At 33.1% G+C, this 19,007-nt stretch overlaps 1 protein-coding gene and 1 long non-coding RNA gene across 2 annotated transcripts; one reads left to right on the top strand and one right to left on the bottom strand.

Moving 5' to 3' along the window:
* Positions 1-161: 161 nt before the first annotated feature.
* Positions 162-10,236, bottom strand: LOC134264216 (uncharacterized). The gene is made up of 6 exons (XM_062746513.1): positions 10,189-10,236; positions 9,565-9,661; positions 7,077-7,312; positions 3,954-4,098; positions 3,394-3,537; positions 162-1,328 (listed from the first exon to the last, which is right to left on the bottom strand). The coding sequence occupies exons 2-6, from the start codon at positions 9,647-9,649 to the stop codon at positions 1,165-1,167; spliced, it is 774 nt and encodes a 257-aa protein (XP_062602497.1). The 5' UTR covers positions 9,650-9,661; positions 10,189-10,236; the 3' UTR covers positions 162-1,164.
* Positions 10,237-14,756: 4,520 nt separating this feature from the next.
* On the top strand, positions 14,757-16,834 carry LOC134264198 (uncharacterized). The gene is made up of 3 exons (XR_009991473.1): positions 14,757-14,856; positions 16,387-16,448; positions 16,655-16,834. It is a non-coding gene; the product is annotated as an uncharacterized LOC134264198 (long non-coding RNA).
* Positions 16,835-19,007: the final 2,173 nt, after the last annotated feature.

Genomic DNA, 19,007 nt, shown 5'->3' with positions numbered 1-19,007 from the left:
TAAACTTTTAGAAACTTGAATTGTTTCCTCTATTTTGGATGTGCTAATTCCGAGAAGGAGAGAAGAACTTCAGCTTTATTATGTAAACATTCTTATTTAATCGTTAATTTGAAATTCAGATGAGGGCAAATAATAAAAGGCAAAATAATACAATGTAATCAAAAAATTTTATTTTTCCTGATTATAAAAAGTATACAATACTGTAGCTTTATTGTACTGTAAAGAAAAAAAAACAATAATATAAATGAACAATACTTATAGGCAATAAAATACAACGGCAAATGAATTCATAAAAACAACAACAAAAAGAAGCCCATGGGCGACATCGCTCACCTGAGTTACTTGGGTGATGCAGTTCTTTGCCAGATTTCCCCTCTCCTTATATCTATTGTGGCCCCTAACACCCCCTCCCACGGTCTTGATTTTAATAAAATATTAATTTAGAATCTACACTACCCTAGGTTGCTTCCACATAAATTTCACCTTTTATGAAGATTTTTATAGATTTTTCCTATATATTCCTATGTAACACTTGGATTCCCTATTGTGGCCCCGTCTTATCCCCGGGGTTTATGATTTTAACAACTTAGAATCTACACTACCTCAGGATGCTTTTCTGGCCCAGTGGTTTTTGAGAAGAGGATTTTTAATGACCCCACCCTATTTTTTTTTTATTATCTCCCCTTGAAGAGGTACTTGGCACTTCATTTTAACAATTTAAACTTCCCATCACCCAAGGATGCTTTGTACCAAGTTGAAAATATGAAAAGTTTACAGACGGACAGACAACGGACAAAAGGCAATCAGAAAAAGCTCATCTGAGTATGAGAAAAGCTCATACAAAAGGTTTGTAAAGTTCTGTCATTGATGGCACTGGAATTGATTACAACATACTTTTCAATGACGATTCCGATGTACATAATTAATATTAAGGATCAACGTTACAATTACAATATAATTTTTTGGACTTCATTTGAAATAAGAATATTCCAAAAATTTAGGTGAAGACTGTACAGGTATTACCGCAGTATAATAAAGGAAGCTATCGGCGTTCTGCTGTTGGGAAACATTTGTCTATGAGGTATAATAAAGGAAACTGTCGGCGTTTTATTGTTCGGTAGCATTTGTCTGTGAGGTAATAAAATAAAGGAATATATCGGCGTTCTATTGTTTTGTATCATTTGTCTGTGGCGGTAGGAATGGCTGTTGTGTGCTGTATCCTGCAGGATACTGTGTTGGGTAATTTCCGGTTGGGTATAATGTTGTAGTGTTCGATTGTTGTGGAGAATAGGTAGCATAAGGAATGCCTGGTTGATTTGTTGTTTGACCTTTAAAAACAAGCAAAAAAGAAATAATTTATGTAAAAACAAGAGGCCCATGGGCCTTATAGGTCACCTGAGCATTATGCAACAACTTTCTAGTGATTAAATTTAATTCATCATAACAATACACTTAGCAGTTGCTTAGTTTGTTTACTCAATACCCATACACAAGGTAGGGGAACACAAAATTATTTCAACTAATCAGCCATATTCAGCAATAATCAGTAGTGCCCCTACTACACATGAACCCCTGACCCTAAGGCCTTGATATTTGATTAATACCAAGGAGCAGATTTCAAACCATTCATTCATTTTCAGTATATAAGTACACCCCCCCCCATATTACCCCTGACCATGGGACCTTGAAATTCACAATTCTGGAAGATTAGGGCCCTTGTAGATAATAACTATATAGGTAGTTCATCTGCTTAATACCCTAGAGCAGAGAAGAAATTTTTTTTAAAGATTTAATGAATTTTCACTATATAATCTAAAGCCCTGCACTAACACCAAAACCCCTGACCCTGGGGCAAAAAATTCATAATTTTGGTAGAGGCACTCTTTCATCATAACTAGGCAAAGTTTATTTAATACCCAGGAGCAATGAAGAAGATTTTCAAAAAAATCCTGTATTTTCATATATAATCAATAAGCCCCACCCTAACACCAGAACCCCTGACACTGGGGCCATAAAATTCACAATTTTGGTTGAGACACTCTTGTTCATCATAACTATGCACTTAGTTAGTTTATTTAATACCCAGGAGCACAGAAGAAGATTTTGAAAGAACTCATGTATTTTAACTACATAATCTAGTTAGTAGCGCTAGAACCCCTGACCCTTGGGCCATAAAATTCACAATTTTGGTAGAGCCACTCTTGCTCATCATAACTATGTACTTAGTTTAATTAATACCCAGGAGCAGAGAAGATTTTCAAAGAATTCATGTATTTTCACTATATATCAATAGAGCCCCCCCCCTAAATACCAAACTCCTAATCCTGGGGCCATAAAAATCACAATATTGGTAAAGGCATTTGCTCACCATAACTAGGCACTTATTAGTCAATTAATACCCAGGAGCAGAGAAGAAGATTTTCAAAGAATTCATGTATTTTCACTATATAATCAATAGAGCCCCACCCTAACACCAGAACCCCTGACCCTGGGGCCAAAAAAATTCACAATTTTTGTAGAGGCACTCTTGCTCATCATAATTATATACTTTGTTAGTTTATTTAATACCCAGGAGCAGAGAAGAAGATTTTCAAAGAATTCATGTATTTTCACTATATAATCAATAGAGCCCCACCCTAACACCAGAACCCCTGACCCTGGGGCCATAAAATTCACAATTTTGGTAGAGGCACTCTTGCTCAACATAACTATGTACTTAGTTAGTTTATTTAATACCCAGAAGCAGAGAAGAAGATTATCAAAGAAATAATGCATTTTCACTACCTACTTATTTAGCCCCGCCCTAGCACTAGAACCCCTGACCCCAGGGCCATGAATTTCACAATTTTGGTAGTGGACTCATTGCTGATGACATTCATGCAAACAGTTTGACTGCTTGATGCCCAGGAGTAAAGAAGAAGATTTTTAAAGATTGCATTCATTTTAGTGGTTTTGGCCCCACCCCTCAGGCCCCTGGGGGGCAGTTGGATCATGAAATTCACAATTTTTGTTCCCCTTCACCCATAGATGCTTTGTGCCAAATTTGGTTGAAATTGGTTCAGTGGTTGCAGAGAAGAAGCTGAAAATGTTCAAATGTTAACGCACAACGCACGACGCACAACGCACGACGCACGACGACAGACGAAAACGGATAGCAATAGGTCACCTGAGTTTACTCAGGTGACCTAATAAACAGGATTATATTTCTCCTAAGAATGCACTTCAATATTTTTGAAAGTGGTACCTTTAATATATTAAGTTAGTAAAAATTTAATGAAATAGTTCACTATACAGTTAGAAAATCAAATAATATACACACTTAAGATATAATAAAACCTTAATTCAATGTTAAGGCTAGTTTAGATATAAATAATTAAACTTAAAAAAGTATACCTGAGGTATTCTGAGCCGGTCTTAGTACTTGACCCTGGGTAGGTTTCCGCCTACACACACAATAAATTATTATTCCTGCTACTATTGTTATTAAAACTATGCCACTGATCACTCCTCCCACGATGGCTCCAACAAAAGTTCCATCTGTATTTTGTCAAAATGAATAAATTAATAAAAAAACAAATTATTGGTATAAACTGTCAGTCATTTTTTGAGAAAACAAACAGTATCATGTTATCAAGATTAAAATTCTATGGAAACTTTAAAAATGGGAAACAAAGGAAACACTGATTGACCTCTAAATCATCAGAGGTGGGATCAGGTGCTATGGAAGATTAAACACCCCTGCCGAACGGTCACGCATACTATGTGCTCAAACTTGTGTATAACGATGAATACTGTTGATTCATTATATAATTTGTATATTTTGGCCATCAAGATTATAATGGGGTACTGGGTGTGGGATGGGGCAAATAAGAGAAAAGTTTCTGTAGACCGTACTTAATAAAGATGATTAAAGCTAATGTTAAATTCTTTTATAGTGGGGGAAAAAAACTTACAATCAAAAGATTTCTCAGCGCTGATAAGTAGCTTAAAACTAGCATTTGATGTATCTTTATCGTCTCGTGCTTTGAAATGGATATAAAGAAAGTCATCACTTGACCCACAAAATTTGGTGTTGTAATTTTCTGTACAGGTTACTCTCTGAAGTCAAATCAATTCAAAATTGAATTAACATTTAAATATTTATTAACCAGACAGATAAAAGAAGTCTTTCATCGAAGAAAGTCTTTTTTTCATTTAATGAATGAATTTAATAACCATCCATTTTATACATTGCTGTTATTAGAAACTGGACTGGAGCAGTTTACGCTCCATAAACCGCGAATCGGTTTATAAAAAAGCATATACTCTTCCATCCCAGTTTACACCGTTTTAAATGGGTGGCTATTGAATTTATTTCTTATAATTTAATTTTCATTCATTTGGTGTAAGAAAAAAGGATATTATTTAAAAAACAAGAGGCCCAAGGGCCTTGAATCGCTCTTCTGATAAATTGTACAATCTATCACTTCTATTTGAAGCCTCTAACCTTAAGTATCGTAAGATCCAAGTTGTTGCATCAACTGACAAATTTTGATGATTCTTAGCCAATTAGGACTGAAAATATTTTTAATAATAAAGCTATAAAAAACCATAAGTACATCACAGTGACCTATATTAAGATTGAAGTTTTCTGAGGACTCAATAATGCAAAGATGCATTAATAAACAAAGATTGAAGATTCTAAGCCAATAAGTATTTGAGATATTTAAAAGTAGGTCACTGTGACCTACTTCTTTGTCTACATTCTTTGAAAACCCAAGATACATCAACTGACAATGTTTGATGATTCTAAGCCAAAAAGTACCTGAGATATTCAAAAGTAGGTCACCATGACCTACTTTTTGATCGACATTCTCTAAAAACCAAAGATGCATCAACAAACAAAGTTTAGTGATTCTAAACCAGTTAGTACCATAGATACTTAAATAAAGCCATAAAATGTCAAAAATTAGGTCACCGTGACCTACTTTTTGGACATAATTCTCCGAAAACCCAAGATGCATCAACTTACAAAGTTTGATGATTCTAAGCCAATAAGTACCGTAGATACTTAAATAAAGCCATAAAATGTCAAAAGTAGGTCACTGTGACCTACTTTTGGTCGTCACTCTCCAAAAAACCTACAACACATCAACTCACAAAGTTTGATGATTCTAAGCCAATAAATAAAAAAGATACTAAAATAAAGCCATAATGTCGAAAGTAGGTCACAGTGACCTACTTTTTGGACATCTTTCTCCGAAAACCCAAGATGCATCAACTTACAAAGTTTGATGATTATCTAAGCCAATAAGTACCGTAGATACTTAAATAAAGCCATGAAATATCAAAAGTAGATCACCGTGACCTACTTTTTGTTCATCACTCTCCAAAAACTCAAGACGCATCAACTCACAAAGTTTGATGATGCAAAGCCAATAAATAAATAAGAGATACTAAAATATAGCCATAAAATGTCGAAAGTAGGTCACAGTGATTTACATTTTGGACCTCATTCTCCGATAACCCAAGATGCATCAACTTACAAAGTTTGATGATTCTAAGCCAATAAGTACCGTAGATACTTAAATAAAGCCATAAAATGTCAAAAGTAGGTCACCGTGACCTACTTTTTGGTCGTCACTCTCCAAAAACCCAAGATGCATCAACTCACAAAGTTTGATGATTCTAAGCAAATAAATACCTAAGATACTAAAATATAGCCATAAAATGTTTAAACTAGGTCATCGTGACCTATATTTTGATCGAAAATTTTCAAAGTCACAAGATGCATCTGTTGACCAAGTTTGATGATCCTAGGTCTGAAGGTAATCTAAATATGCGTTTTAAACAATTCGAAAACAAATACCTGCGAAATTCAAAAAGTAGGTCACAGTGACCTACTTTTCCATAAATATGTTTTAAGGTCCCAAGATGCATCAATTTACAAGATTTGATGATTCTAAACCTCTCAGTGTATGAAATAATTGGATTAAATGTTTTAAGGAGAATAAGTCATAAAGTTCAAAAAGTAGGTCACGGTGACCTACTTTTAAGCTGCCGTTGTTCAAGGACCCAAGATGCACTAACTGACAAAGTTTGATGATCATAGGCCTTAAAGTGCCTGAAATATGCCTTCAAATCAATTTGAAAACAAATGCTCACAAAATTTAAAAAGTAGGTCATCGTGACCTACTTTTGAGTTAACATGATGTGAAGTCCTGAGATGCATCAAATTACAAGATTTGATGATCCTAGTCCTAATAGTAAGCAAACTATAAACATTTTTATTATTTGTAAATTTAGGTCAACTTTGAAGTGACCTTGAGACCACGCCCTTTGCCCGAGGGTCATTCCTCGAACAATTTTTAATCTTCAACATATCCTGATCCTTGTATGTAAGTTTGGTAAAAATCTGCCCGGTGGTTCTGGAGAAGAAGATTTTTTAGCAACCAGTACTTTTGGTTTTGTTTTCCTGATTATCTCCCCCTGTTTATGGGTCCTAACCCTTATTTTAGTATAAAAGGTAGCCCTTGGGCCAAGGATACCCTGTGACAAATTTGGTACTGATTGGCCAAGGGGTTCTTGAGTTATGGCCCATATTCTAAAAAGTAAAACGCACACCGCACAAATGGCCATAGCATTAGCTCTTTGAGCCTTTGGCTCAGAAGAGCTAAAAATGACTCCAATTTGCACAAAATTTGAATGTAACGTCAGTTACAGATTGATACGTTTTTGACGCAAGTCATTGTGACGTAGGGGATAGGCAACCCCTTTTATATGATTAAAAGTTTATAGTAAATTTTTAATCCAATCAAATCAGTGTTACATCAAGAATTAAATTATATGAATATTCATGAATTTCAAGAATGGAAGTTTTGCCTGTTAGTAATTGAATAAACCTGTCCTGTATTCACGTTTAACCTTTGCTTTTTACAATTATATTAGTAATATATATATAATTGCGTTTATTCCACTAAAACTTCCTCAAATATTCACAAGGTAGCAAAGACATATCTATTTATAAATGAAACTGAAAACACAAAACATAAACACGGTTACAGCTTTTGTATGAATGGCGTGTATATAAAACAAACCTGTATTGCTGGGCCAAAAATGGACGAAGTATACTTTAACTCTACAGCACAATCAGGATCGTCGAAATATTGAGGTGTAACACAAATCTTATACTCATCCATGATTTCATCTCCTCTTCCCTCAAATGAGTAGTCATCGCACAATAAACCCACAGTCTTGCCATGGTATTCAACATAAAAGGCACGATTTTCGTCCAATTCCTTTAGGAAAACAGAACAAGTGTCTCCAAATTCATCTGTAAATTATTAAAACGAAGCCAAAGTTATTATTTAAGTACATGTAACTGTTGTAGTTATTTTCTCGTTTTAAGGTCAGACGACACGTTCCTAAAACGTGTTTTGTATCTCTTGGTATTATATAAAAATAATTCAAATTTATCAACTTAAGGTCATATTCAATGTAGTTTGAATTTTTTGTCTTTTTCCATATAGTTGAAGAGTTCCAAACCTTGAAGTAACTGTGCGTTATATTTTAACTTCTATATACATGTATGGTGTTGTACACTTCTTCTATTACAATTTTGGATAAAAGAAATATCTAGAATATATGTTTAGTATTTTTTATATATTTTTCTTTGAATCATCCAAAAAATTTCAAAAACCCCTGGTTAGGCATGCTGAGTTTTTGTCTATGAACATCTTATGACACTATAATATTAGATTAAGACTATCTTTAAAAATTATCAGCAGGTAAGGTACGTTGCGTATGTCCTTAATACCTAATAAAAGAGAAAAAAATTTAATAAAGGCGTTTTCAATATGTAGTAATATATGAGCTCCCACCCCACCCCCAAACACCAATCCCCTTACCCAGGGGCCTTGAAATTCAAAAGAAAATGGCTTTTTACAGAATTTGTGTGCATGGAGATCTTCAATACAAACTGAATTATATTTAGCAGAGTTCAGCCTTAGCATTAGATCCTCTTTCCCTGGGTCTATGAATTGCACAATTAATGTATAGTGCTCAATGCTACAATTATGCCAACTGTTTGACTGCTTGATGTCCGGTAGTAAAGAAGATTTTAAAGATTGCACTAATTTTGATAGCTTTGGCCTCATCCCTCATCCCTCAGGCCCCAGTGAAGCAGGGTCGTGATTTTCATGAAGATTGCTTTATCCATTAATGCTATATTGAATTCACAAACTGGTTAATATTTCTCCAGTAGTTCCAGAGAAGAAGCTGAAAATGTTAAGATTTTATTTAAAGCACAATGCCCGATGCAGGAAGACGGACAAAAACCGATAGCACCAATAGGTCATCTGAGTGTAAGGTCACCTGAATACATTTTTAACAAGAGGCCCATGGGCCACATCGCTCACCTGAGCACTAAGGGTAGGAAAAAGTAGAAAATGGCTTTTTAATGTAAAGTTTAAATCCAAAAGTAGTCCCATGACCAATCATGGATTTGCTATTTTTTAGAAAATGATTTTTATATAAAGAATTTTCCTATTATATCTTTAAAAACTTTGGGTGGCCATTTTGGCCCCGCCCTACCCCTGGGGGTCATGATTTGAACAAATTTGAATCTACATACTTGAACATGCTTCTATATAAATATGATGAATTATGGCTTTGTCATTCTTGAGAAGAAGATTTTTAAAGAATTTTCCTATATATTTCTATGTAAAACTTAGGTCGGCCATTTTGGCCCCGCCCTATCCCCGGGGGGTAATCTACACTACCTGAGGATGTTTCCCCAAGGGTCATGATTTGAACAAACTTGAATCTACACTACCTGAGCATGCTTCCATATAAATGTGATGAATTATGGCTTTGTCATTCTTGAGAAGATTTTTAAAGAATTTTCCTATATATTTCTATGTAAAACTTTGGTCGGCCATTTTGGCCCTACCCTGCTCCAGGGGGTCATGATTTGAACAAACTTGAATCTACTCTACCTGAGCATGCTTCCATATAAATATGATGAATTATGGCTTTGTCATTCTTGAGAAGAAGATTTTTAAAGAATTTTCCTATATATTTCTATATAAAACTTAGGTCGGCCATTTTGGCCCCACCCTATCCCCGGGGGTAATGATTTGAACAAACTTGAATCTACACTACCTGAGGATGTTTCCCCATTAGTTTCATCTTTCCTGGCACAGTGGTTCTTGAGAAGAAGATTTTTAAAATATGCCACCAAATTTTCATTAATTCCCAATTATCCCCCCTTGAATGAGGGCGTGGCCCTTCATTTGAACAAACTTGAATCCCCTTCACCCAAGGATACTTTGTGGCAAAGTTTGGTTGAAATTGGCCCAGTTGTTCTTGAGAAGAAGTCGAAAATGTGAAAAGTTTACAGACAGACAGACGGACGCCGGACAAAATGTCAACAGAAAAGCTCACTTGAGCTTTCAGCTCAGGTGAGCTAAAAATCAAAACTTACTATAACACGACTAAAGTTAGCTATCTCAGCTGTTCACTTCAACGCACTTATATGATAAAGGGACAAATGTATGAATTAATAAGAAGTAAAAAAAAACTTACAAGAAATAATTTCCGTTGCAATAACGGTCGGAAAAAATAAAACAGCAATAAGATCACAGCATTTTGGTGTTCTTTTTAACTTCATCCTGTCCAACCTATTCAAATAAAAAGTATTTGTTAACCATTGGTTAACAGCTTTACTATTTTTTTCCGATGGTAAATACTTTAATTTAGCATTATCATTACTTTTAAGACAGAAATATAAAATGTCATCGTCATGTTTTCGTATGAATAATTCTATAAATCATAGTACATGTACTTATAAGAAGTTGCCTTATAGGACCTATATATAGCTGTGTCATGCATCCGTTTTCTTTGGAATTTAGGATTGCGCATTTTAGGAGGAAAACATTTGAGTTCCGCTTCGTCTTATTGATGTTTATCAGTTATGTAAAAAAATAACCTCTCTAAACACTGCAGTTTTTATCGATACGTGTATTTTCTTTTGTTCTTGTACATTTTACTTCAAACTTGTTTATAAATATAGCGATTACTGCGCAGAAAAATGGCGTTCCATAATATTATAAACATCAACAAATGGTTATCGACTATCGTATAGGCTCCTACATATAGATTTTAATGTGTAAATTATAAAATAGAACCTTCTAAACTGTGCACATCCCTTTTGAAAGATAAGCAGGATAATTACAGAATTATAAATATGATAATAATTCATAAAACTATATCTTCATGTACCTGTATATGCTGCTCCCCGATCAGAAGGAATGTATGGTTGCCTGCAGTTGTCAGAAGTTATATTTAAGCTGACTACATGTTGACTACAATGTATATAATGAATACACTTTCCAATATCATATTTAGCATCCATATAATAAGCTTGTCTGGCTAGTCACGAAACTGCCATATTATTGAGATTAAAAAAATGTCAATTTAATATAAATTTTAAAAATTTAATGAGTATTAAAAAAAAATCCGCACATCACATATAGGTACGCCTAGAGCTAATTTTAAGTTGAAAGAATCGTTTTTTTAGTACAAATGTATCTGAATCTCATCTTCAATACACTTAAATTACAAAGAGTGCATATACATGTTTATTATACCTCTGTGAATTTGTTCAATATAAAAACATGACGAATAAACATGCTATCTTTTTCAAACAGCCCTACTGTGAAATAGTTTTTGTGCTATCTGCCCATGGTGAAATAGTCATCAAACTATTCCCCGGCAGCATTCTGTTTCCCTCGCTTTTCATCTCGGAAAACTTTTAGTTTTATACGGATTGTGACGCGTATATATATTATGACGTAACAAAAGTTAAGTCAGCATCGGTATAATATACACCTATTTACTGACTATGAGGACAATAGCAAGTTTATCGTTCCCCAAGACAGCAAACTATTTCCCGAGGAATTTTTTCCCCATTTATAATTAAAATTTTTATATTCATAATATACATGTAATATGTATATTCATAAAATATATCCAATCTATAACAGTTAAATTGTGAGGATAGAATTAAAACTAACGGAAAAGGGAAGAAAATTGATATATACGATCAATGTTTTTACCGGAACTTTTAATGATTTATTACATTTATAGATCCCCTTACAACTTGACCTGAACTTGCACCCAGAATGAGAATCGATATCATATGACTAAGAAAATATCTTTGCCAAATAAAAAAAGAAAATTAAAACAGTAGATCACTGATAAGATTTTTATATGTAGGTACATGTACAAAAATAACTGATGAACTTGCTATTTCACTATGTGCGATGATCCACAACCCGGAGAAATAAACATTCTGTATTCATGACTGACCAGGCATACTGTAAAACCTGACTTGGCCTTATTAAGCTTCTGATCCCGCGGTCTGGTCTCAAAAAATTTACTTTGAATTTTGACAAAATCTTTAGCCTGGTTACAACCTTAGTCAATCTTTTTTTCCCGACACTTTTATGATGTTATACTTATAAATCAAAGGGAAATTTATTGTCTAATTCTACTGAAAGCAAGAGCCTAAAGAAGATGGGCGCATTTGGCGTGTTATCTGCAGGAATCATTTGTACGAAACATTTATGGTTTAAATGTCCATGATTTGGTTGGCTGAACATAGCTGGTCAGATTTTACAAACACGTCCAAAGGTTTTTTTTTTTTATAATTTAGTTTGAAAGTGTGAGATTGTAACATTTTTGTCCGTTTTTCCTAGGGGATACTGTAACATAGACTAGTAATTTTTCACAAAAAATAAACACCTAAAATATTTAATGCATATAGATGCACGATACGTGTACATGTACATTATATAGAATAGAAGATTAGAATTGATTTCGCTTGAGAACCAAACTGAACCAAAATTTATCTAATTCAAAATTTTAATACATCAGTACATAAAAAGAAACTGACAAAATAAATGGTTGTTTGCATGAAAAAAAAAAATAACGCCCCATGCCAGGCTCGAACCAAAGACTTTTCTATTCCAGTGCAGTGAACAGGTATCCCAACTTACTGAGCTATCACCGCTACACATACACAAACGATTTTAAAAGGAAAAAGAAGCACCACATTCACACATTTGGATTTTTTAGGGAAAAGTTCGTTTTTCGTGGTCTCTGGGTCTTCTCTCCATTTTTTAAAAAAGTGTATTAGTTTCTTTGAATTAAAATACACACAAATAACATTTCAAAATCATGGAGAGAAAACCCAGAGATAGAATTTTTTTTTTAGAAAAACGTGTTTAAAAATGTACCATTTTGTACCAAATGTCTGATTTGGCCAATTTTCAAGTTATTTTTTAGCAAATCAAAGCTCAATTTTGGGAAGATATTTTCCTTTCCTATTGCACAGGAACCCGATAAATAAAAAAAAATGTTAAATTTTAAGTGACATGACGGTAAAACTTTCATTTTTCAATTACGCCCAGATTCCTGCCGAATGCCAATCAAAAGCGTCCTCGTTCTTTAGGCTTAAACTTGAACTTGAAAGGTGAGGTACTTAAATGTACAACAACTAAACTATTTATTTTTACCTGGTATATACCTATGTGTAGCATAGCAGAATTACATGTATATATATGTATATATAACTTTAAAATTGTGATTTTATTTTTATGCGTTTATTATGAAATATATAGGTAGATTAATAAAAGTTTTACAAATATATAAAATTACAAAGTTATTAAAAGTGTCTGTGTTGATTTATTTGACAATTTTGTTGAATTAATTATTTTCCCGCCAAAACTCTATTGAGCGATTGGTGTGGACATATCTCATAACTAGTGACCAGAGACAGGTTTTTAATTTATTTGGGGTGTTGGTCACACTTATCCAGTGCTGTGGTACCAGCAGGTTGTGTCTATAATTTCAATGTACTTTCGTGGACTTAGGATTTTCAGTCATGGTATGTTTGACTTTTTGTTTGGTTTTTATCTTTGAAGTTTGAGCATTGTTTCAGGACGAGATTTCTATATTTCCAGTAGTTCAAAACTTGCATGTTTAATTCTTTTAGAACAGCACAGCACTTAGATAAATTTCCTATATTTTTGGAGAGCCTTAATTCCATAATTTTGGTAAGTCGTTTGTTAAATATTATTTGTAAATGTAAGTGTAAATAATTGTTTTATTTTAACACTAAACTTTCCTAGTTACATGTAAATAGGTTCAGTGGAGATCACTTTATAAATTAAATTTATAAGTGTTTAAACTATAACTATATTGAGTAAATGCGTTCAGATACGTATTAATCAGCGAGAGAATATATATATTCTATGAATAATGTTTTCTATTATAATATGAACACTTGATTGTTGTATACATTGCCGAGGTTTTGTACTTTATTTTACAGGGCCATATCTTTATTACCAGGATTTTTTTATTTATCATGTATGAGATGAGATGGAATTAACGTAATACATAACCTGCTGAACTTTCAAACCAGTGTTGTCTTATTTTATTACGCAACCAAGGTTTTCATTTAGACTATATGTATATATGATTAAATGGAATTTAAAAATGAAAGGTTTCTAAATTCATTTAATAGTTGCGAATATGAAAGTAAAACTGCTCATTTTTATCATTCAATCAATCTTATACAGAGAAACGTCTAGCTAGGATAATTTTTTTTAAAATTTATTTTCAATTAATTCAGTTGAACCCCAAAACTTAGGAGTCCAAAATATTAAATGTTTAAAATGGAAACTTGGGATCACGTCACCCAAATGAAGGCAATCAGACTATGAACATACACAATGTACATAATTATGTAAGTCTTTTTAAAGTCATTAAACATTGTATTTGATAGAAATACACTTAAATGTACAAAAATTATCAGCACTGTGTCGCTCAGCCTCCACTTACACTGTCCGTTGAAGGAATATTCATGTTGTTTTTAAATTAACATTTTGTTACTTTTTCATCATTTCTGTCAAAATATAATTTTTATAAACGCAAATACAATGAGAGTGACTGTTTTGTATATATGAACTGTCAGGTTATAATTCCTAAATTCTTCAAAGAAGTTTGTATACTAGTAAATTAACAAAATAAACACACTCGAGATGAAAAAAAGAACAAGCATTTTGAGAGTGTTGCATTAACATTACTAGCCCCCTACTGGCAAGTGATGCCTAGATCCCTTAAAAATTGAAAACCCTAAGAATCCATCAAAAATCAATGAATCGAAACAAATATCGCAAACTTCATCTATAACTCATCAAGTTCAATTATTAAGTTTAATGAAAACTGTAGTCGATGATCTATCTTTTTCACGAGAACTATAAAAATATGTTATCATGATATCACACAAATATTCAAATACGCAAGTCCTTTGGATAAGGCCATATGAAATCCAGAACCCGTATCGCTTTACGTGTTGGGACGAAAACGTTCTCTCCCTGTTCACTGGCCTTGAGTACAGAGTATAGGTGTCATATTTTAAATATTAAATTAACAGGATAGGAGTAAATACAAAATTTAGAGTTCTAAATTTTGCATTTACTTCCACCCGGTAAATTCAAAATTTAGAACATGATATAGGTATCAATTCGCTGCTCTCCAACGTTAAGTTTTGGTTTTTCCAAAAGAGTAGATAAAAGATATCGAGATAAATAAAAGATAAAATAAATGTTATCTGCGAATAAGAATGCAGTTTGCTTTTTTGTAATTTTTTTTTTCAATTCCTATTTACAGAAAATCACTGATATCTGATAATTACCTTATTAAAAGAAAATGAAAATTCTGCGAAACGTTAATCACGCGACGCATATCCATATATAAGATAGACACCCTTATGAAGTTCACTGGGACCTTTTCAATTGTGATAAAAGAGAGGTAAGTATTTAACTTTATTATTTAAAATTATTCGAATTCTTTTATCAATGATACAAAAGTTGAAATATCTTTTTCTTACAGCAAGGAAAGTCTTTTAAATATTGTCATTCAACAATATGTTAAATTTTACTTGATTGTTGGTGGTAAACCAAATTCACTGACAATTTAATTTCATATATTCATACAAATTATAAACACACATGTGTATTGTAAATGTTTATTTAACAAAAATCATTAATATTTGTTTGATCTGTTCGGAAAACGTGAATATCTGCGCTTTGTTTTATGGCATAATAAATAAAATACGCTGATACATTGGAATAAGAGCAATTTGATACCTCTTACATTCCAACCTAATGTGTTAAGTCGTTTTATAGCCTTTTCTTTGGAAATCCCACCAAAGAAAATTTTCTTACTTTGACAAACATTTATTAATTTAGATTGAGTTCACGTTATTCAGCTATGGGGATTAATTTATATCTCGGTAGTATTTATATAATGAAAAAAAAAACGACACAGATTTATAATTGGCCATTTTAATTTCAATGGGGAAAAATTTATTTTTGGCTACATTAAATTGTAAAAAGATATTTTATAATTCCTTTCTATAACTACATGTTAACTCTAAATTTAAAAGGCAACTGGTAGCGAAATCATTAAGAAAACAAAACAACTAAAATACCTATATTAAGCAATAATAAATAAATAAAGCAGTAATATCAGTTTTTTTTTATTGATTCTCCGTGTTAAATGTAAATTATCTGAGACCATACATACTGAGGTCCCGAGTCGCAGTAGGTGCTGGGACGAACAGATCCCTCTTTGCCCAATGGACCTGTGTTCCAATTTAAACTCTCCAACGTTAAGTTCTGGCCTCTCTATATAAGTGATATTCATCTATCCTTTACCCAAATGCATTTTCACTGTATTCTGGCCATGGATTTGAAATCAAAACCATTAGACGAATATTGTTTTTACCTTTTAAAAGAAAAGTCCCACATGAACAGCAGATTTCATACATGTAGTTTGGCACAAAATATCTTTTCAAGTGGAGTATTATCTTACCTATTATATAAACAAATTATATATGAGACTAAACATACACACATCTGTAAGATAATGAGATTCTCTAACAAAAACACCACACTTACACAATATTACCCTCCTCTTAATTGCTTTCGTCAGTTGAGGTATTGTTTAGACACCACATTTATCTATTTTTAATAAATCAACTATGTATAAAAAATAATTCAATCGGTGAGCAGACGTCAAAATTCGATTTTATTTGGTATACTACATATTCCTTGCTATAATGCATTTTTGAAAATATAAAATATAAAATAATTGCACCAAGCAATAAAATTAAATAGAACATCGTAATCAATTAGTTTTCGAAAGACATGAATAGAATTCACATTACATTTGTATACCAAGGATAATCCATGAAAGCCAATGGCTTATTCCAATATTGTGTTATGAAACATATTGTGTTACATGTTTCTAAATTCAGATATTTTTTGTTTGTTTCAGATTTAGAGCACCCAAACCACAAAAGAAACCTCATCACAAAAGATTTTAATTTGCATTAAAAAGTATGCAAACTCACTACATCAGAAAATTTTTTTAAATAATCAAGTCAATAACCAAAAGATTAAAATTCAAGATTTCTAGATTTTTAGGTTCTTTTTCGTCTATTAATTGTTCTTAAATCCTCCATACTTATTGTAAGACTCGATCATATTAGAGTTGGCAAAAAATGAGAAAAATATTAATTTAGTTTGTATTTTCCCCCCCACAGAACTAGATGCGCAAGATGTTGATGTATTGTTTACATTGTAAAGCCTGGACAGAATGCGTGGTTGATTCCACAATTCCTCCCAGCAGTAACCCAAAAAGGTCAGAAACAAAAATATTTTAGGAACATGCACAAAATGTGGATCAAAGACGTCCGAAATTGTTGGCTGATGATATTTGATTGAAATATTGAACATTGCGCTTATGACTCCTAGAGGACAGATTCCTTTCACTGGCAATATCAACGAGCAACAAGAAATCAGAGGGGAATCTCAATTTCATTTCAGTAAATGACAAGCACTTCACCTCAGAACGGCAAATATTATACAAAATGCAGGATTCTAAAATCAAAAGTATTGATTTGAATTCCATCTTTTTTCAAATATTAGAATATCTCACAATATCAACTTCTTCAAAATACATAACCATTACTGCATTACTGAAAAGAAATCTCTACGTATTAACCCACACTCTTTGCGTTTAACGTACTAATCACGTAAGGTAAAGAGAGAAGGATGGCAGAAATCAATATCGAGTCTAACCAGATTGAAAGAAGTCAAAGCATTGACATTGACATGGATGTAGCCGTAGGATCCTTGAAGCTGAAAATTAAAATTTCAACGTTTGAAGCGAAAATTCTGCTCGCCTTATGTTTGTGTGTGTACATTACTATGTGTACTTATTTTTGGACAGGAATGAAATAACATCCAATGAGGCCTAAGCTAGTTAACGAGCATAACTGCTAAGCAGCGAAGATGAGACTTTGTAGAAATGATGTTTAGAGAATAAATTATTCATCTTAATACAAGTGTTTGTATTTTTGTTATGTAAATGTTTTTTTCTTCATCTCTCCTTGTATCTATTTACAAAGTCTCTGCATCTAATATCCAAAAGTTACATGCACAGCGTTGTACAATACTTTACAAGTGGAGACATTATACATCACTGGGAGTTGTTATGCTTACCTGCAGCATCACTGGATATTTTTGTATGTTTGCTAAACGTCCCTTCTAGAATTTTCATTTAAATTTAATCGCAGCCATTTGCTGTTGGTCTGGGGAACAGTAACGTTACATTTGTACTCGATACTTATGGCCTTTAAGCAGTGAGGAATCTTTCTCGTGTTAGCTTCCAAAGTGTTATGGACCAATGATTTATTTGGTCTGAATGCAAGGACCGGTCGCTACATCTGGGGTTGGAAAGGAAGGAATCTTGCCTTACTCCTAGACATTTGAGCACTGCGCCACGCAAAAAGCGCCCGATGCTGATGTCGACCGATCCTGGTTTTTTCATTCGACGATACGTAAAGAAATGTTGCCGTCTGAACATTGGCTTGAATGTGATTCAGGTGTTGACAAACAATCCACACCTTACATATGGACATAAACAGGCTTTTGACTATGTTCTGGTTTATTACGTTTCGGTTGTCCTCCAAAATAGAGTTTGTAACTCTAGAAGTTGCTAGACATTGAAAGGAGAAAAAAGGTTTCAGAAGAAAATGAAATGTGATGGAATTTTTTTTCCTTGAAGTTACTTTTGATGCTCTCCATTTCATCATTTAAGACTTTTTGTGTTCGTTTATAATGATGAAGATGAGGAATGGGAAATGAGAGTTCTGCGTTACCCCATTCCTCACCCACGAATATATAAACCAACCATATATTTCATCCCTCACAATGAATTATATAGTAGCGTTTATCTTTTGACTAACATCAAACATTTACATCAACCTACCATGCACAGTTCACTGTACGCTGATGACTCCTAGAGGATAGATTCCTTTCACTGGCATTTCAACGAGTAACAAAAAATCAGAGGGGGGAGATCTCAATATTATTTAAGAAAATGACAAGCATTTCACCTCAGAACTGTAAATATAACACAAATGCAGGATTCTAAAATCAAAAGTATTAATTTGAATTCCATCTTTTTCCAAATATTAGAATATCTCACAATATCAACTTCTTCAAAATACATAACCATTACTACATTACTGAAAAGAAATCTCTACGTATTAAACCCACACTCGTTGAGTTTAACGTACTAATCACTTAAGGTAAAGAGAGAAGGATGGCAGAAATCAATATCGAGTCTAACCTGATTAAAATATGTCAAAGCATTGTCATTGACGTGGATGTAGCCGTAGGATCCTTGAAGCTGAAAATGAAAGTTTCAAAGTTTGGAGCGAAGTTTCTGCTCGCCTTATGTTTGTGTGTGTGCATTACTATGTGTGCTTATTTTTGGACAGGAATGAAATAATAACATCCAATGAGACCTAAACTAGCTAACGAGCATAACTGCTAAGCAGCGAAAATGAGACTTTATAGAAATGATGTTTAGAGAATAAAGTATTCATC

Source organism: Saccostrea cucullata, unplaced genomic scaffold (genome assembly GCF_032062105.1).
Source record: "Saccostrea cucullata isolate Sc308-1 unplaced genomic scaffold, CSIRO_AGI_Scuc_v1 ctg565, whole genome shotgun sequence".
NCBI lineage: Eukaryota > Metazoa > Mollusca > Bivalvia > Ostreida > Ostreidae > Saccostrea > Saccostrea cuccullata.
This window is presented reverse-complemented; position numbering and strand designations above follow the sequence as displayed.